General features: G+C 51.5%; 1 protein-coding gene across 2 annotated transcripts in view; it reads left to right on the top strand.

The window, feature by feature from the left end:
• SPOCK1 (SPARC (osteonectin), cwcv and kazal like domains proteoglycan 1) overlaps positions 1 to 20344 on the top strand; it is a 440100-nt gene that overhangs the window by 295012 nt on the left and 124744 nt on the right. For both annotated transcript variants that reach the window (XM_054568415.1, XM_054568416.1), the window contains exon 4: positions 7675 to 7789. In XM_054568415.1, coding sequence (XP_054424390.1) covers positions 7675 to 7789 — 115 coding nt within the window. The remainder of the gene's footprint in view (positions 1 to 7674; positions 7790 to 20344) is intronic.

The raw sequence follows: 20344 nt of genomic DNA on the forward strand, positions 1-20344 counted from the left end.
AGAATAATAGTACATTATTCTACAGGTTGATGGATGTCACTGTCTCCCTTGTCAGCCGCCCTAATCAAATGATGCATTATGCAACAAAATGTTCCCTCCTCCCCCATCTTTCCACTTAGCTCTCCTCCCCTCCTGTCCTTTGTCCTCTCCTGCCCCGTCCCACGTTGAAGGGAAATCAGCTTTTTGGTGAAAACATGGACTGAGGCTCCTTGCCTGCACCATCCCAGAGCAGCTGGGGAACAGGAGACGGTGTGAGATGATGGATTCAAGAAGCAGGGATTGGCTGGCCAAGCTAATAAAATTTTGTGGCCTGTGATTTTATGGAGCATATTCCCTCAGCTACTCTCAGTCACCTGTTGTAACACACTCCTTTCTAATGATCAGGACGTGTAAATTAGCCAGGTTGGTCTTTGTAGGGGTTGCCTATCATGTCTTGTTTTGTGCACGAGCACAGGGACAAAGCTCTTCCTCTCTTCCGCTTTCAGTTCTTCTGGGCATGAGGAGTCCTGAACTTGTATCTCAGAGACAAATGCCAAAATCTCACAGGGCTGGACACTTGCTCTTGACTCCAGTGATGGACATGACTTGTCATTATCTCCCTGTGGCAGACACGATTCTCCAGGAAGCAGGAGGAGACTTGGATGTTTCTAGACTAGTCAGTGATAGACAGCATGGGCGTGGCGGGGGGATAGGGAGTCTGAGTTCAATCCCGGGGGCTGCAGGAGTAGCCCCGGAGCTCGAGGACAATCAGGAGAAGCTGAGGGCGCGGGCGTGTGAGTCGGGGGAGGCTGGAGCTCGTGCCTCTTTTCAAGAGCAGCACAATAGGAAAGGGAAAGGACATTCTCGTCCGAAGTAAACAGATCTGGTTTTGATTATGGCTTTGCCATTTTATTAGCTGTGCGGTGTCAGAAAGTTACTTTGCCATTTCAAATCAGTTTTCTCACCAAACTTGCTTTTTTGTGTATCATAAACATTTACCTATGTTAGAACATAGACTTACTTCCTCCTTTATAATAGATGGGCAATATTTCATAAACGAATGCCTTGTAATTAAAGTACCCATTTCCCTATAGATGGTATATGGACTGAATGTTTGTGTTGAAGCATTAAACTTCACTGTGGCTGTATGTGGAGATGGGGTCTCTACGGAAGTCATTAAGGTTGAATGAAGTCATAGGGTGGGGCCCTGATCTGATAGGATGAGTGTCCATATAGGGAGCTCGCTGGCTCTCCGGGTGCACCTAGGAAACGCTGTATGGGGGCCCAGCGAGGAGGCAGCTGTCTGCACGCCGGGACGAGAGCTCCCATCAGAAACGGACCGCGTTGACACCCGACTCTCAGCCTTCTAGTCTCCAAAACCCAGGGAAAATACATTTCCGTTGTTTAAGCCACCCAGGCTGTTGTATTTTGTAATGGCAGCCTGAACAGACTAACAGAGATGGACGTTGAAGTCGTTTCTAATTTTCCCTTGTTATAGACCAGTAAGACACACATTTTTGCCTAATGCATTCACGTGTGGGATCATAGGATATTTCTTTTCCCCCTCTTCCTTTTGTTATTAAAGTTTTTATACATACCAAAAAGTAGAAAGAAGAATATCATAAATGCCCACACGCCCATCCAACTATGTTTAACAGTTGTTACCATTTAAAAACATGGTTGAAAATTGCCCTCTGAAAAAGGCTATTAATGGTTCATATCCCCCATTGAACACACACACACACACACACACACACACACACACACACACACATTATAAGAGACAGGATGCTCTTATTTTCAACGCAGAAGGAAATGAGTCCTTGGGCCCTAGGTTTGAAGGAAAAGAAAAGGTCTCTTCCCAGGAGGGGTACCTTTTTCCAGATGCATTTTATCCTTTACCCCTTTGTCCTCGTCTGTCCCCTGTCCCTCACCCACTCCCATCCCCACTCCTTGGGCACACATGTTCAGCCATCTGTGTCACTTAACTGTCCTATTTAGACGCATGGGCAATAGGCCCCTTTGTTCGGCAGAGACCTTGGCCCACTCCGTGACCTGATAGCCGAGAGTGGTGACAGAGGCCTTCCACGCTGCCGTTCTTCTCTGCCTCCGGCAAAATCCTATGAGTAGAATCTTCTATTTTGTATTCTGTGCAGTTCTGTCAAGTCAGCTAGTAAACAAGACCCTCTGGAGTGTGTGTGTGGGGCGGGGGGAAGGGAGTTGGAAGCGAGGTGCATGCACAGGTTGCCATGGGGACAGACAAGCTGTAATAAATGTTTGGGATCTTAGCCTGACGAGATTTTAGCAGTTTAGAGTAATTTTGCTGTCAATCACCCATTAAGTCACTCCTAATGAATCACTAGGAGTGCCTTTGCTCTTCAGATGGACTTCAGATGAGCACGATTCAGGCAGAGAGCAATCTTAAAAGCAGCAAGGAGACAACAAGCATTAATTTCTCAACTTTTTGCAAATCTAGTGGCCTTTTGTCTGAGGAGGTTGTCAGGAGCCACCAGAGGGGTGGACCACACGTTGACACGGCTGTTTTAGACTAAGTCTTTGCTTTTTGGTCTTGCTAGGTCAACGTGTTGCCTCTCAGAATTCTGTGCAGCTTCACATCCCCAGGGAGAGGGGCATGAAGTTTCCTCAAGGGGGAAAGTGGCTCTAAGGGTTGACCACTGGGACCTCCACCCTGACGTCCCCTCTCACTTGGAGGGTGAGGGTATACAGCATGTCCATTCTTAATCAAAGTGCCACTTTCCACATAAAATGTGTATAAAGGGCTCTCTCTTCCTCCCCCTTGTACCACGGAGCAGAGGCCCGCAGACACCAGCATAAAACGGTGTGCCAAAGACCCCCTTTCCACCTCTACCCAGTTTGTTGTCACGATGGAACGTGGCAGCCGCAGCCCCCGAGTCCTCCCTTGGTTTGCAGGGCCCTCCACGATGCTGCCTGCCCCCTCTCCCGTCTCCTCCTCACTCCCCACCTGCTCCAGCACGATGAAACGCTGCCCTTCTCAAATTTGCCCTGATTTCTCTCACGTATGTAAAGGGAGCCTCTTTTTATCTGGAAGGTTCTTCCTCAATCTATTCTGTAGCTTAAACCCATTTTTCCATAGATATCAGTCTCTCCAGGAACCCGGCCCCTGGGAAGATGGGTGAGGTGGCTCCCTTGCCCCACGTAACACCCAGAGCTTACCCTCCCATTGCCCGGCTCCTCTGTGGCGCTGCGGGCCCCCGGTGGGCAGGAGCGACATCTCGGTCGCTCCAGAGGCGCTGGCCTCCAGCCTGCAAGCACCGGCCTGCGCACGACGGATGCCCTGCAGGTATTAAGGGATGAACACAAGCGTGTGTCACTCCCCCAGGGGACTCTCAGGGACCCTTTGAGCACCCCACAGAATGGAACACCCTCTCGTCTCAGAGTCTCTGAGGTGGTGCCGCGCCCTGCCGTGGCCGCTGCCGTGACCTTTTCCTGTGAACATTTCGCTGTGCCCAAGGACGGAGAGAGAAAGACTTGATGCCGATTTTAAAAGCACGGTAGCTAATTAAAAAATGAATCGAACTGAAAATAAGCTTGGAAACAATTAAGATAATTGAAATATCACTACCTTAATTGAGATCAAGCAGTGAGCTTAAAAAATAAAATTAATTTAAAAAAATTACATGTAACCTGTAATTAATAGGATTTTGAGGTTGATGCTTTCCAGCTCAACAAATCACTCTTTAATTCGTTCTTGGTTTTTTTTCTTTTTTGAAAAAGTTTTTGTAAAAATTAGTGAAAAATTAATTGGACATAAATTATGTGCTGGTTAACACTTTTTTTTTTCTTTTTGTGCATGACAGGAAAGATGAAATTAACCTCCTGTGGGTATCTGCTCAGTGCTAGGCACATTATCCCGCAGGTGTGGAGGCAGAAGACGTGTAGGGGACACAGGGCTTGGCCCTCTTATGGGGATGGCCGCACCCTAACACCAGGCATGTGCCTGGGGAGAAAAACTTGGAGCGCGGTCTCCAGAAATCATTAGCCCCGGGACGAGGAGCTTCTGACCCTGGTCAGAGTTATTGCTGGTGCTCAGGGCTGGCTCGCCCCTCCCCGCTCCCCTGCGTGGGTCCCCTGCGCCTTATTACAGAACCTCTTAAATGCCACTTACTATTCTGATGTCTTATAATTCCTTTTAGAAAGTGGAGCCGCGTGACCCTGTCCAAAACAGGTGCTGGATGCCTTTCAAAAGTGTCCCCTTTCAGGAGTGTCACCTGAGCCTTGGGGCTGCTAGGAAAAGGCTTTTTGAGAGGCCGCATTTAAATGGAAACACACTCCTCTTACCATCCACATCCCCTTTTAATTCCAATGTTGCTGTTTTTCAAAAACGAGAGGAATCCCGGTGATTAAATAAATGCTGACAGCTTGATTTGTTACTGTTTTGTTGTTCTGTGAAGTTCATTTAAATAATTCGCATACATGTTTGAAGTACTCAGTTCCCAGTAATTAATTTTTAGCCGACTTGATTTTTATATGCAAATTGTTAAGGAAGTAGGCATAGGGAGTTAAATAACTGATGATTTTTATTTGTTAGTGTTCTTGGTTGGAGTGTTGTATGTGTTTGTTTCAGTAATGTTAGCTGCAGGCGTCGGAAGAGGAGCCGTCTGCTGCGTTAGCCTCAGGGTCGGGTGGTAGACGGCACGTTTGCAGGGAGAACATCAACTGAACCCTGGCCCGGCTGACTCAGTGGAGGGGACAGTCAGAGGGAGCAGGCAGAGGGTCCACTTGCCCGCAGCGGCGCCAGGCGCCCCCCAGCTGCCCCTTACTTGAACCTGGTAAGACCCACTCTGCCCCGAAGGCCTCAGAGGGGCACTGTGCAGCTGGGCTCTGCTGTGAGGTGGACCTGCTGTCCGCCTTTAAGAAGATGTCCTGGCTGAGTCTCAGCCGCTGGCTGCGTGCTAAGGAGGCTGGGTTCTGGAGCCACCCGGCAGGTGCCCACTGCCCTCTGCACCTCTCACCAGGGACTTCTCTTTAAGACCGTTATTTGTCAAATGGGCACGTTGACACCAGCTGCCTCCTTGGGCGTTGTGAGAATTGGATATGGTAATCCCATCAGAGGGCTTAGTGCACTGCCTGAGAGTCAAAAGCACAGGGTGTTAGCGATTCATGTTATTACAAAGGCTTATTATTCACTCTGGGAACAAAATACAGACACACACACACACACACACACACACACACAAATAACAAACACGTAAGAAATCTGTTTTAAGCACTTATGAGTGTTAACTCACCTAATCCTCCTGACAACAAGAAGCAACACTAGGCACTGTTACTACCCCATTTAACAGAGGCGGCAGCCGAGGTACGGAAAGGTTGGCAAGCAGCAGAGCCAGCGTTCCAACCCGGAAACCCTGGGCTCCTCCCTGCCCTGCTTGGCTGACTGCCTTGCTGCGGGACCGCGCCGTCCACGGAGGCCGCCCAGGTCACAGTGTGGACGCTGTGTGTTTGTGAAGTCGGCTACAGAAGCAAGAGGAAGCTCGAATTTGGCCATGAAGCTTGTTGTGTAGTCGTGCAGATTTCAGCGCCCAGCACTCCAGGCCAGCCCGCTGGGCTCCATGTCTGAGCTCTGCTCCGGGGAAAATCCTAGGGGTTCTGCGGCACCTACTGGGAGGCGCCCCAGCTGACACCTGGGGCCGGGGCGGCTGATGATCTGGGCCCAAGTTTCCTGAGATCTGTGAGTGTCTTACTTCATCCTGTGGTGGTAGAAAGTGTGAGAAGGGGCAGCGGAGGACCAGCATGGCCATTATTAGTTGTCATCTGGTAATAGGCTTCATTGTTGGCTCAAATTTGCACGAGTCTTGGAAAATAAATCAAAGTTGGTTGGACTGCCACCTGGGTTGGGGTGGGGGACAGTGTACAAGAAGAAGAAGGTCACTGGCCTGAGACACACGAGCCTCTTGGCTTCTTGTGTGGAAGTCCCCAGGACCAAGAGAGTCCCACCTGGGACCAGGGAGTTCCTCGGGCAGGTATCTGAAAGGTGCAGCCTCAGAGGACTCTGAGGGCCGATCCTGCATGGGAGAGGCAGCCCTCAGCTCAAGAGCTCAGAGTGGGCCTGGTGTCCCCAGGACTCAAATCAGCCTCTCTTTTATCTTGCAATCCATTTCCTTCTGCTAAGCTCCAGCAGACTCCTCAAGAAGGAGGCTCCCCCGGGACCGACCAGGACCTGGCCTCCTTGCAGGCCTGACTGGCCCAAGAGGCACCTGGTTTCTGTTTACAGCGCTGAAGCTGCTGCAGCAGAGGGCCCCCCGCCCCTCCCCGCCCCCCCCCCCCCCCGCCCCGAGCTGGGCAAGCGGCAGGGATGCTTTTGGATGTTTGTGCTCAGGTCCCCTGGGGCATTCCCAGCAGCCATCTGAAGAAAACAGAGTTGAGATTCTGGGCCTGGGCAGGCTCAGAGGAATGACGACCGTCTAAGTGCAGGGGAGTCTCCATGGTGAGGGCCCCCCAGGGGCGGGCAGTGTGGCATTTCTCCCCGCAGTTTCACTGTCTCTGCCCTGGATGCCGATTGGTTTAACCAGTTGTTTGCATGGGGAGGACAGGGGAGAACATCTCCTCCCTGGCCGTCGTGGGGAGCAGTTTTGGAAGATCTATAGCCTCCTGGGCTTGAGGCCCTTGAGCTGGGACGGTGGCACAGTTGCTTTGGTTTTGCAGAGACTCCCCCGCCTCGTTTCGCAGCCTTGCGGAGCCTGGCCACCCCAGCGTGCGAGTGTGGAAGGGCTCAGGGCCTGTTGCCCTGCCCGTTCCAGGAAACGTTGCCGCATAGAAACTGCTGTCCTTGGAGACCCTTCCTCCAGTGGCTCGGTTGACCCAGCTCCCCCCCACCCCGTTATTCCGACGCACAAAGCAGACCCGGTAGTCAGACGGAGGAGCTTACAGTTGCCCCCACGTGCCTCCCTTCACTGGCCTGTGCTGGCCGCCAGGCCCGGGGCGCCTTTTCTCTCTTGGCTTTTCAAAATGCTGCCCATCCTTCACAATCCAATTCACATATTAATGCTTCATTAATCCTTGCCCCAGAAATTGATCTCTCCTTTTCTCCACGGCTCGTCACTACTTTACACGCGCGTCATGGCCGCTATCTCATTCTCCCGTGCACCATAAATATTTATGGGTAAGCTTCCCCCTCCCTGTTGTGTTGTAACTTGGTGCGGCACAAAACTTTTCATGCATCTGTGGGTCTTCACAAAACTTAAATTAGGCTTATTTATGTACTTTGTCCATGTGGGCTGAATTGAAGCAACAGCAACAAAAAATCCTCTGTCCTCAAGGACTTTATGTTATAAGAAATAGGTAAAATTAGGCATGGGTGAAGTTATAAAGAGCAACAGCAGATAAATAGCCAAAGAGGAAAAAGTAGCTCTCGGCCCTTGGAGCATGTAAGATTCTAGAGGGTTTTAAAAGTAATTCCTGCCAAAGATGAAGATGCTGCAACTCCCCATGGCACAAAGGAATCACTGCCCTGATGTGAAGAAAAACATGTATGGTAGACACAGAATTCCCCCTGGCGTGGGTTGTTTCATTCCAGTATCCTCCCGCCTGCAAAAACAGCGCAGAGTGCAAACACATGGTCTGTTTTCTTTCCACTTACCTATCTGAGTAGAAATAGAAATTAAATTTTCCCTGAGGTCCTGACCGCTCTATTTTTGTTCTTCTTTGCCTCAGCCCTGGACCCATCCAAAGACCCCTGCCTGAAGGTGAAGTGCAGCCCTCACAAGGTGTGTGTGACGCAGGACTACCAGACCGCCCTGTGCGTCAGCCGCAAGCACCTGCTCCCCAGGTAAGGCGGGGGGCCGGGGGCGGCGGTCTCCGGCTGGTGCGTCGGGGGGCGACCGCAGCTCTGCGGGGTGGGGGGCACAGGCAGAGGCAGAGCAGGCGCTGGGGTCCCAGTTTCTGTGGTGTTTGGTTTCTGCACTCCTGCTGTGGTTCTCAGACGCAGATTTGCAAAGAATGTCAATATCTTTATTTCCTTTCAATCAGCTTTGTTTGGCTCAGAGCCCTCCTCTGAGCAGAGGAACAGAATCCTCTCTTGGTCATTATTGGCACAGTCCCGCCTCCCAGAACGACCCCAGGGTCCAGGAGGCTTGTAGCCAGGAAGACAGGGACGGAACCCTTAGTCTCCTGGTTGCATCAGACTCCCCCCTGCCCCCCGCCCCTGTAACCCTTTGGGGTCTGTTGAGGCCCCGCGACCGTCCGTGCCCATGTAGGATGTGGGCCTCTCTGCCTGGCGGGTGCGCGGGCTGGGGTCCTGCCGCCCCAGGACCAGCCCGCCACCATTTCTTCTGAGAATGAGTCTCGCTCTTTCCCCCGGGGGCAGCATCCGATATTCTCCCTCCCCCAGCGCAGGGGCGGTGGCCCCGTGCTTCTTCAGGGTCCTTAAAGCCTTTGCCTCTTTCCCCCACCCACTCCCAGCAGTATCCAGCCAGTGGCCTTAGGCTTTTACAAATGACAGAAGGAGCCTTTGATTTGAGGCAACTTCTGCCTTCAGTCCTGCAGAAACACTCAAGCAAGAAAGCAGACACGGAAACACAAAAGGCGGGCTTTCTTTTAGAATGGGGTGGGCTGGGGGGTGGAGGTGGGGGTGGGGGAAAGGCGACTGCAGTGTCTGTGCTGCCTGTCCTCCCCCGGCCCAGGCAGCAGAGAGGTGCTACGATGGGGCGCCAGGGCAACAACACCGGGGCTGGGTTCAGCAGCTTCCTCTGCCGTGCACCACCACTGCGCCGCGGCCTCAGGCAAGGAAAGCAGCCTTTCTTGAGTCCCACTGACGTCTCCCTCCCTACAACTTTGGCTTCTCAGTTCCAATTCAGCCCTAGAACCATAGAGTTGTGTCCTGTCTCATCCCTTAGTTCTTGAGGTCTCAGCAGTGCGGTCCTTTTGACTGCCCGTCTTGGAGTATGTTTTAATGTCCCTTAGTCCCCTGCCTGGTGGCCTCTGACAGTGCCTGTGGGTCCTGGCTCTGAGAGCCTGGTCCAGCAGCTGTGGCAGCACAGAGCAGCCCGCGGCCACTGCACGCACCGCACGCACCGCACCTGGAGCAGAGCCCTGACCTCGGCGCTCGCCTAGGATGGGGCCTTTGTCTCTGGGAGGCCATGGTGCGAGGCGGTCTAACCTGCTTCGCTGCTGCTCCAGATGAAAGTGTTCTTCCCGGAAGTAAGGATCGCTGTCACCCCCAAAACCCTAGCATATGCCTGGCATTGAGCTCAGCACCCACATCCGTGAAGCCTCTCAGCCATTTTGCCAAGTTGGTGTTTATTTTTTTTCTCTACTCTAAAAATGAGAGAACTGAGGTGGAGAGCAGCATTAGTGATTTGTGGCAGCCGTGGTTCACGCCCAGGGCTGTCTAGCTGCGACACGTGTGGTTTTCATCACTACCATGTGCTGGCCCCTTCATTCGACATGTCCTTGTCTATCTGCCCAGCTGTCGTTCCTCAGCAGAAAGGCATTGAGTACCTAGGGTGTCAGACGCTGAGGCTGGAGGTAAACAAGAGACTCTGGTCCCACCCTTCACTGTAGAATGGGATGTAAAATGATTTTTTGATATTAAAGCCCCCTTCAAGGCGTCCCTGCTTGGAGGAAACCACCCTCACTTCCCCGCCGTGCTTGATCTTCTCCTCTGGAGGAGGAAAGATTGGCCTCCTTTGCTGCCAGCCCCCACCCGCCCTTCGAGATGGCGCTCTGGGTTGTTCGGCCATCTGGTTATTTTTATTTGTGTGTGTGTGTGATGTGGAGAGTCCATGGTCTGTTTACTCCTGAAATACAGCCCTTTCTGGAAATGCCAGATAAGAGATTTTTAGTTTGAAGCTCAAATCTGTTTGAGACAGAGGCAGCAGTGTCATTGGCATTCAGGCGTATCCAGGTGTAAATACTGTTTTTCTGGGCACGCCGTGTTTCTGCGTTGGAAGCACCAGCACATTTTTTCTCACATTGAAAGTGTAATCCTCCCCTCCCATGTCTCCTGGTGACCACAGCCTCGCAGTGGCTGAAGCATGCGTTGGGGAGTGAGACCACTTCTGGGCCCCATTCCGGGGCTGGGTGCTTCCAGGCCATGTGGCCGTGGCTGATTTACTTTGCTTTTCTGAATCTGTGCTTCCTTGCCTGTAAAATGGGTTTCCTGAAAGTATCTATCCCATTCCTCTTTTCTATTTGCTGGAATATGTCTGCTAGTAATTCTTGCAGAGAGGATATATGGGTAGTAAAATTTAATAATCTTTGCGTATGGTATTTTGTGTGTGTGTTTGTGGGAGAGTTCAATAAAATAAAGGAATATAAAGTACATAAATTGGCTCACATAATGACAGCTGTCTTCCAGTTACTAAAACAGTTATGATAATAGCCATTGGTATTGTCTGATTCATTCGAGAGGGTCAGCCAGAAAGCCCCGAAGCTGCGTGCTCCTGAAGAGACGAGCTCACTCCAGGGGCCTTGCCCTCTTCCCTGTCTGATTGTTCACCATGTTGCAGTCCCTCCCCGGGAAGCCTGGGAGGTTTACCGTGGGGACTCTGGTGCCATTTCTGCTGCCTCTTTTCTGATTCACAGCTAAGGACTAAGAAGATGAGTACATTTCTGATAACAGTGTGTGTTTGCTCATTGGAAACACAGCCCAAAGAAGAGGCCAGTTGAGGAGACACGCCACTGCCTTCTTACGATATGGGAGGCCCTGCGACAGAATTGGCTGTGGTCGTGGGTCCAGCCCCCCGCCTCGCCCTCTCAGAGCCTGAGCTGCTCGGCCCGCCACGTCAGCCAAATGCGTGCCTCTTCTTAGGGTCTTGGACACCTTCCCAGATGCAACAGCTGTCTTTCCACATTATACTTCAGGGGTCCCCTCTGACCAGGGAGACCATGTTGACAACTCTTTATATTCATCAATCAGGGAAGTAATCTTTTTCTCTGTGAAACATCTGTAGGCAATTCCATCAGCCAATCTGGCCTCTGCAGCAGCTCGAGAGGCAAATCCCACTTGCCAGACGGGCAGGAGGGCGCACACATGGAGAGGCGGCGGGGCCAGCCTCGGGCTGATTATGAGGCTGCGGACTCGGGCTGCCTCTGTGAGCAGACCGAGATAGAAGGACAGTGAGCACGCTGGCGGGAGGATCTCATTAGCTTCCCTCGCTTGCAGAGATTGAGTGCGTCGAGTCTGTGTCTGCAGCATTCGGGGCAAGCAATCTCAGGGGTGGGGCGCGCAGGGCAGCCGGCCCTCCCCACGGCTGGAATTCTTTTCTTTATTGGGGAGTGTTTAGGTTTGTATTTGGTTTTTTCTAGAGGCTTCAGCTAACCTCGCATTTTCTTCGGAGAATTTTCTCTGGAAATTCTTTAATTCATCTCTTTCTGCTCTTAAGCCCGTCCTAGCAGTGTGCTCGCCTTTCTGGTTCTCCAGGGGGGCTGCTCCTGGGCGGACAGCATCGTGAGGGTGGTGTGGAATCAGGGAGCCGTCTCGCAAATGGCTGTTTTACAGCATCGCAACTTAGTTTTTATAGCAATAGATGATGCTTATTACATAAAACATAGAAGAGTGAAAAGAAACCAGAAATAGGCAATGGTCATATCATCTTAAAGCAGGAAATAAAACATCGCACGTATTTCCTTCCATTCTTCTAGACACAGGTTTTGTTCATTGGTTTGTTTTTGTCAAGACTTGATTATCAAGTGGCACCCATACTGTATATAAAAATTTGTACTGGGCTCTTTGGTCAGTGTTTGTAAATGAGTATTTTTATAAGTCTATAGACTTTATATATATCTTGTGTGTGTATACACATATTCATAAATTTTCATGATTGTGTGACACACTATAACAAAAAAACAACAACTTGAAATGGATCATAGACTTAAATATAAGAGCCAAGACTGTAAAACTTTTAGGAGAAAACAAGGGTAGTAACCTTGGATTTGACAAAGATTTCTTAAATAAGATCAAAAAAACATGAACTATTAATGCCAAGATAAAGAGAAAGTCAACAAATTGGATTCCATCAAAATTAAAAACTTTGATTTTAAAAAGACACTGCTAGGAAAATAAAAAGACAAGTCAGAGTGGGAGAAAATATTTGCAAAACAAATGTCCAACAAAAGATTTGTGTCTGGAATGTGCAGCGAAAGCACAGGTCCATACAGAGACTCACTTATGAACGCTCATAGCAGCTTCATTGGCTACAGCAAAAAGCTGGAAACAACCCAGCTATCCATCCGCTGGCGAATGGATAAGCACACTGTGTGGTCTATCCATTATAATGGGACACTACTCTGCAATAAAAAGAAACCGGCTATCGATACATGCGGCAGCATGAATGAATTTCATAATAAGGAGGCTGAGTGAAAGAAGACCCATTTTACAAAGGGTACATATTCTATGATTGTCATTTACGAGAAATCCTAGGGAATACAAGCTAATCCACAGTGACAGCCCACTGTCACTGGTTGTCTGGGGGAGCAGCTCCGTGAGCATTCTCCAAGGCTTCATCAAGGAAAACAGGCCCTTCGGGGGACAGTTAAGTCAAACTCTGGCCTGAGATGCTGAAGATCCCGCTGGCACTTGGATTCTTTCGGGGAAGAGGAGTTTTTAGCACAGCCATGTGTTATTCTTACTGACTTAGGTTTAAAAAAAAAAATCTCTCTGGTATTCTTAAAGAAAATACCCCCCGTAAGGGACAGAGGAGCGGACAGAAAGTCATATACCCTGCAGAGGGCTCTGCTCTCAGGGACCTGCTGCCAGGTCTGATTTATTGTCCTGGGTGGGAAGAGATGGGAGGAGGGGGATTCTCCCAACACAGCGCCAGGCATTGATTTTACCTCGCTGTTGCCATTGATTTTTGGTTGGAGAATGGAAAACCGAAGTGGTTGCTGTGAGCCTTGCAGACAAGCCATATTCTCAGATTCTGCAAGTGCGTTGTGAATGGGCGGAGAGGGTGTCCAGGGGGCAGTCAGTATCGGAGCGCACCCGCGGAGGCCTTCCAGGCGCAGTGGGGACCAACCTCGTTTTAAATAAGGCACCCAAAGCCCAGTGGGCCAGGCCTCTCCAACGGAATGCCTCTTTCCCTCCACTTCCCAATTACCTGGAATAACAACGAATTCTCTCTACCAGCAGAGATTTCAGATTCAGGGGAGGCTGGTGGTATAGTAGACCAATCTGGGCCCTTTCTGTCTTTCATGTGAACTTGAAAAAAAGAATCAAAGTGTTTGAGGTCAGAGAGAAGTACATCAAATACTAGACTCTCAGAGGATATTTGAAAGGATGATGGTTGTTTCATCTCAGTTTTGTTTTACAACAGAGTGCTGTCTCCTGCTATAGGAGCTTTGAAGGGGTTGATTATACATACACCTATCTGTCTTGCTTTGGAAGACACGAGGCCACGTGGAAGGTGGGTGATTCCTAGGTGCCTGGATGGCTTTCTGGTGCTTTACATCCCAAGGCATTGGTAATTACCGAAGTGTGATCATGCCCACATGCCCTAGTAAGATTTTCTATTTATGTAGCTCGCACTCTTTCTCCAAGGGCCTCGCTCGCACATCGCCTTACATTCTTTCCTAACCGCGGGGGAGTCTTTGTTTGCCGTGCTCTGGGCCTGGGTAGCGTGCTAAGGAGGGCTTGGTGCTATTTCTTGGCTCTGTATGCAAGTTGAGTTTTGGGTTTGAGCCCACTTTTGAATCAGGCACCTTTATAAACAGAAAAGTCATCTCCGTGGTCTGTCTGTCAAATACCTGCCAATGGGCACTGCGGAAAACAAAGGGAGAGTCACTGGCTCAAGACATGCCACTGTCTGACAGTCTACCACATTAGGCACACACGGCGGAAGGGATCTTTCTGGCTTCTCATGACAGTCACTTAGGTCTGTACTATGATCCTGTTTTTCAGATGAAACGGTTGAGGTTTTTAAAATACTCCCTTGACTGCACAGGGCCGGCAAGGGGCAGATCTAGAACAAGAATGGAGGAACGCCATCCAAGCCTCCTTGGCGTCGAGGTGCGAGCTCTCGCTGGCTAGTTTCAACTTCCCTGTGTTGCTGAAGCCCACCAGTCACCAGCCAAACTGCCCCGGCTTCCCCGGTGCCACCAGACTCAGGCCTGAGCCTTCTCTCCCTGCGCCTTCTCCTCACAGCACAATGGGTGGGGACCTGGGTGTTGAACCCATTTCCTCCTTTCTGTGCCAAAACAATAGTTCTGGGTCCTTCATTCCTCTTTGAGATCTTTTTGTCTTTAAGCAGTCATTTAAACCACATGTCACTTAACCATAGAGATATTCAATTATTGTAAACTGCAGCTCTATTTTTTTAAGCAGCAGAAGTACTAGGTGCCTTGACCTGTAGGGAGTAGGGACCCCGCTGCTCTGGACCTTCTCTCACAGGACTTCTCAGCTGGAGCAAGCCAGTTACTTCCTCTGTTCCTGTGCTTTCTTTTTTTTTTTTTTCCTGAAACTGAATGTACTCATTAGAGAATCTTAATGACAAGAGCAGCAGAGAATAAAAAGCAATTCATAATGGAAATGGGAATAACTGTGTGGAATTTTTAGTCCCTTGAAGCAAGCAGGGGACAAAGTGAAAGCCAGATCTTACATTATAAAGCAAGTTCACTGGGCAAGTTTTACAACAGCATTAAGATACCTATATCAAAGTCATGGCTGCCAGCAAGATTTACCAGAGCCATATCTTGCCCTGCCTTGTTTTCCTTTATAAACTAAATAAAAACAAACAAACAAAAACCAGACAAGGTCTCCAGTAAGTCTAATGGCCCAGGGCCTGGCTGGGCCATGTCCGGGTGAGCCTCACAAGGACCAGAACCTCTGCCCTCCCAGGGCCTTCTCCAGAACTTCCCTCCAGGTTGTCCTCTCCCCTCCCAGGCTGCACTGCTGAAGCAGACACCCCCACCCCCGCTAGAGGGGGTGGTTCCCATTTCCAGCGGACCCCAAAGCACTGGATCGTTGTCCTTTTTTGAGCCATGTTCTGTCTGTAAGAGGTCGAGTTGTCATGTGGTAGAATCCCCAGGAAGTGTGTGTGCCCAGGTGGAGAGCTAGCAAACCGAGTGTCTGTGGAGCTGGGGGTGGCTGCCTCGGGGCCAGGGACCGACCAAACAGCACTCTCTCCTCCCTCGATCTCTGTTGGAAAGGACTGAGTGCGACCCTGCTCTGGGATTCTGCCCCCAGAGAGAGGGTTGCTGCTGCTCTGTCCATTGGTGTCTTGCGTATTAAGGACTGTGAGAGCTGCACGTGCCAGGCATCAGGTTTCCGTTGGTTAGAAAGAGGAGGTGGGGGCGGGCATACTAGTCCCGAGGAGGCCACCGCTAGGCGTGACTTCCGCCAGGGCCCGGGCCGCGCAGCACGCAGGTGGGAATCACTGCACGAGCACATCCAGCCTTAAACTCCAGGAGACGGGTGAACTCGAGCCTCCCTGCAATTCACTGAAGACATTAAGGTACCCACACATTCTGGGACTACTTTACAGTATCCAGGGGTCCAGGTAGAGCAAGGTCGACGTGGCTGCTCATGAAACTCATCATCGTCTTTTACAGAAGGGATCAGATTGAATTTTCCCCTTTTCACTAACTTCTGTTTTAATTTTTCGAAACCTCTTTCCTTGGCCTTTGTTATTAATAAATCTACTGTGGCCTGCTTGCAGCTCTGCCTAGACTCATTAAGATCCCAACTTGCAGGGTTTCAGTTTAGACATTTTATATCAGATTAATTCAACCAATGAACCGTGAAAGACATTCTTTATGGGTCTCAGGCACCGCGGTAGGGCCCATTCCGGGCACTGACCAAGCAGGTTCTGGGGCCGGAAAATGGACGCAGGGTGATTTAGATGGGCATCCAGGGCTATCTTTAGAATATGCCTGTTTTAAATAGAATGTTCTCAAGCTAATGTCCTGCCTTTAATGTTCCTCATGGAGTGAGTGGGCAGAGGGCAAGGCCTTCCATGCACAGAGAGGCAGCAGAGATGAAAGTTAATTAGTTTAGGGACCTTGGCACCTTTCCAAGGCATTCTCATCCATGATGTTGTTCATGGGCACACACGGAAAGGTGTGTGGCTTTGTCACCGAGGAGCAGAAGGCCCTCTTTCGGCCCGCCTTGTCCCTGAACCGGCCGTAGCTGGGCTGCTGGGGTGTCATGCTTCCTCCCCATTTACCTAATGTTGGGGGGCGGGTAACCAGCTCAAACCGCCCACGGCTGTGAGGGCTTCCCAAGGGAAAGGCAGAGCGGGGGCTCCCCAACCCCTGGCCTGGAGCCAGAGTCCTCCCTCGGCAGAGCGGCGGAGGCCGCCTGTGAGTGCTCGGTGATGATGACAGGCTTGGGGGCGTGAGTCCCTCCTGTCGTCACTTTGGCAGGACGAGCTCCCAGAAGACAACTCACATACGTTAGTGACGATTGCACTTAGTTGGAATCTGGGAATTTCTTTATTTCACAGGTATTTCTGGCGCCTTCCGTTTGCCCGGCACTGCTGTGTGTTTGGAACTCTGAGATGAATGGACATGGTCTGCCCTTGTGGAGGTTACAGCCTGTTGGCAAAGACAGATAAAAGAAATTAAGTATCCAATATCATGATGAGCATTAGGGTAAGGACAGGGTCCCCTACGAGAGAGTCACTTTAGGTTACTCAAACGGGGGAGACCTCTGGGGGAGGCGAAAGGCAGCAGGTGCCCAGATCGTTGGGAAAAGTGGTCTAGGAGGAGGGAACAGCGCAGCAAGGGCCTTGAGTCAGGGAAGAGGGAGGGGCTCGGTGTCCTGGGGGAAGTGAGAGGAGAGGGCTGTGCTGAGAGGCGTGGCTGCGTGAGGCTGGCGGGGCGGCGGGCCCTGAGCCTGCAGAGCCTGGAGGATGACGGGACAGGTTCGCCTCCCAGGGACATCTTGTGTGGCTTTAAGCAGGAGAGAGACAGAATCATGTGGCTTCAGATGAACTGAATTTTCCTGAATAATTGTTCTTTAAGCCAGACTGTGTGCTCCATGAGAGGCGCTGAAGGGCTCTGTGTGTGCGTTGCCTGTACTCACGTGAAGATCTGGGAGGTCTCCTCACTGAAGCTTACAGCCTAATGGAAGAGGTTAGGGGCATAAATGTGCATGTTCTATGCTAAAAAAAATAAAAACCAATCCCATGAAATCAAGTTCCAAGAAGAGAGCACCCATTTCCAGCTGCAGTTGGGGCTGGGGCAGGGAGGGAGGCAGAGAAGGGGCATCGCAGACTAGTGGTATTTACAAGCTGCCCTCGTAGTGGTTTAAGAGCAGGTGGGGACACTGACTCAGACACACTGCGACTCGCTCAGCCCTGCCCAGCCTCATGGGCAGGGATGGGTGCCCAGCGCCAGGCTGCCCTGCGGCCACTCTGCCCTTGAGACATTTTCCTGCACGAAGTCTCCGTTTTCTCATCAAATGATGACTTTAGAAACCAGATTGTGGGATTGCGGTAAGGAAAGCCGTAAGCGTAGTGCTGGCACATAGTAGGTGCTTAATAAAGCTCGCCTCCCCGCCGAGCCTCCAGCTCCCAGAGGAATTAGTCGGGGGCACCCCCTCGCCAGCCTCCCAGGGTTGCTCAGGCCCACCCGGCCTCACACGTGCGGAGGCCCTGCTGGTCCCTGTGTTCCGGGAGCTGCCGGCTGTCATGGTGAGGAACTCCTTCACTGGCAGAGGGCAGACCCCCCTCCTCGTGTGCTTATCCACTTACGTGTAATGCCCAGACGCCCTCTGGAGTGTTAGCTTGGGTCTTGGCACGCGGTACAGGTTCACAGCACGTTGGTGGGTGGGCGTGTTAAGTCCAGAAAGGAGCTGGATGGAGATGCAGGGCCAAGCTTATGGACCAAATTAGGGGCTCTGATAGGTCATCTCTTTCACTGACCCCTTGAGCCACTCAGAGCTGGAGGTCCGTGTTGTTCAGAATGCGGCAGACTGGGGCTGAATCTGCCTTCAGGGAGGAGGAAGGAGGGGGCACGCCCTGGGCAGCCATCTGCCAGCCGCAGCAGCTTCCCACCGTGGCCCAGGTGCCCTGGAGGCGGGCCAAGCCCGCCCTCCCGCTTCATCGAGGGGCCTGCGGCCTCCAGCTCTCTGCTCTGCGGTCTGACTCCTCTGCCCTGTGGTCCATGGGACTCCCCCTCCCTGCCCTTCAGAATAAGACATAACAGGACTGCCTGCAGCTCAGAACAGAACCGCTCAGCCAGGAGGAGGCCCGGGAAGGCAGCGGGCAGCATTCCTATGGGCGCATCGTCTCTGTCCTGGAGAGAGCCCCGGTGCAGAGGGGCTGAGGATGAGCTGCCCCCCACCCTCCACCGGGAGGGGGCTTGGGCCCATAGGCGCTGCTGTCTCCCATGTGTGAGCCCTCAGTGTACCTGCAACCTGATCAGAGCGTGCTGGGGCTGACATTTGATTTCCTGCTAATCTGCTTTAAGCGGTTTCTCCATGTGCCTTTTCTTTCACCTGTTCTGGAGCAAAGCTGGTTCATTGCTCGTAATGACTATGTTGGTTACTCACAGACCTTCGATGGTATATCCAAACACTTTGCTCCAGAGCAGCTCTCAGAGGGATCCCCGGCAGACATCTGCAGAGCAGAGGGTCGGGAAATGGAATAATGCTCCATGCAGGGTGCTGTTGATGGGAGCGTAAGTTGGTACAACATTTCTGGTGGGCGTTTTGGCCTCATTGGCCCCATGACTTCATTGTGGAGAATCTGTATCATGGAAGTCAATACAGATGGACATAAAGACTTCTATACCAACATGTTCAGTGCACTTGGTTATACTATTAAAGAAATGGACACAACCTCCTTGATATCTATCGACAGGGGAATGCTTGCACCAGTCACGGCGTGCCTTCTGTAGAGTCCCCTTCCTCTACGGGACCTGGGCTTGAACCCTTGCAGCGCTGTGTGAGCTGTCTTCCTGACATTGAGACAAAAGGTTCTCTGTGGGTGACTCGACACATTAGCCCAGGTCCTGCTCTGGAAGAGTGCTGGGACACGCTGTTTTACTCTTCCCTGCGGCAACACGTTCTTGATCACCTTGCCACACAGGAGGACATAAAGCTCTTCCACGGAGCCACGAGAAAAGCATTTCAGGGACCCACACGTGGGACGATGAGGTGTCGTGTTAAAATTTATTGATGTAAAAACAAAGGACTGTCTCTAGGTGCTTGGTGTCTCGTCTACAACCAGGTGGCTTAGCTCTGTCCTGCTGGGCTTAGCTCTCACTGTGCAAGAAGTTCAGAGTCATCTTTACCAAGCCCAGAAGGAGAGCCAGGGTCCAGAGATCTTGTGCCATTACCTGGCATTGGCAGGGCATCCGAGGCTGCCACAGTTCAGTTTAGTCCTTGCCAAAGCTTAGTCCAGCTCAGTGTTGTTTTCACCCAGCTGGCTTAGTCTCTGCTCCCGCTGCGCTGCAGCCGGTCGGCACTGCTGCATCCAGGCCCACGCGAGGCCTCGCACTTGCACCTGCACAGCTGCTGCAGAGAGAGAACATGCGCGAGCCAGTGGACGAATGTATGAATAAGCGCATGCTACCAAGATGGACCTTTGTTAAACTTTGATTGTGTCTCCTTGGGTTGGGGGAGCGGTAAGCTCCATTTCAAACTAACCAATGTCTTTCCTAGATCTTCTGGGGTTTCATGCCCTCATCCTTCTCTCAGACTAGGCACCTCCCCTTTATAGCCACCATCTTGGCTCCTACTGCAGATGCCTCAAAGTAGAAGGACTTCTCCCTGCACCCCATCTCTCCCTCAGTCTCCCAGTTAATGGCCAGTTGTCCCGTGGGGAGATTGGAAAACGGATCTTCTGGGGATTAAGTCCCCGTTGGCAGAGGATGTGGCTTTCCCCTGGGGTGTCTGAAACTGTCACTTCCAGACTTATTCAGGCTCAGCCAGTCTAGCTCCCTTCTCTTTTGTTAACTCCTAGCTGTCCATGCTAAGAATATTGTCTGTGCGTGACAGGCGTGACACTGGAGCTGGCCTCTGGGAAAGGGTGGGAGGACACTGGCTAGAGAAGGTCAGTGTTTGTGAAAACACAGGTCGGTGGAATTAGCCTTAGTTCTTGGCCTTGCCCAGAAACTTCCCCACCCGCAGAGGCCGCACAGGCGAGCGGGAACTCCCCTCCTCCCGCACTGCCTGTGAAGGAAGCTTGCAGGGCAGGGGAAGTCCCGAAGCAGGCGTGGCCTCGCCTGCCCTCTGCGTTGCTTTAGGTGGGTGGCCCGACCCTGACGGCGTGTGGACGCTGGCTTTCCGATGGGCCGCCTTGGATGCCATGTCTCTGTCAGCGTTCTGCTCGTCTCTGGGCCGGTCCTGAAAACGGCTTTGCCCCCAGTGCCACCTACATACTTCTTCACATTACTGACTTGTTCTTCCTGAAGCAGATCATGTACAGCCCTCCCAGGATGG

This window comes from Pteronotus mesoamericanus, unplaced genomic scaffold, assembly GCF_021234165.1.
Source record: "Pteronotus mesoamericanus isolate MK-2021 breed Mesoamerican mustached bat unplaced genomic scaffold, CSHL_Meso_final contig_2, whole genome shotgun sequence".
In the NCBI taxonomy this organism is placed as follows: domain Eukaryota; kingdom Metazoa; phylum Chordata; class Mammalia; order Chiroptera; family Mormoopidae; genus Pteronotus; species Pteronotus mesoamericanus.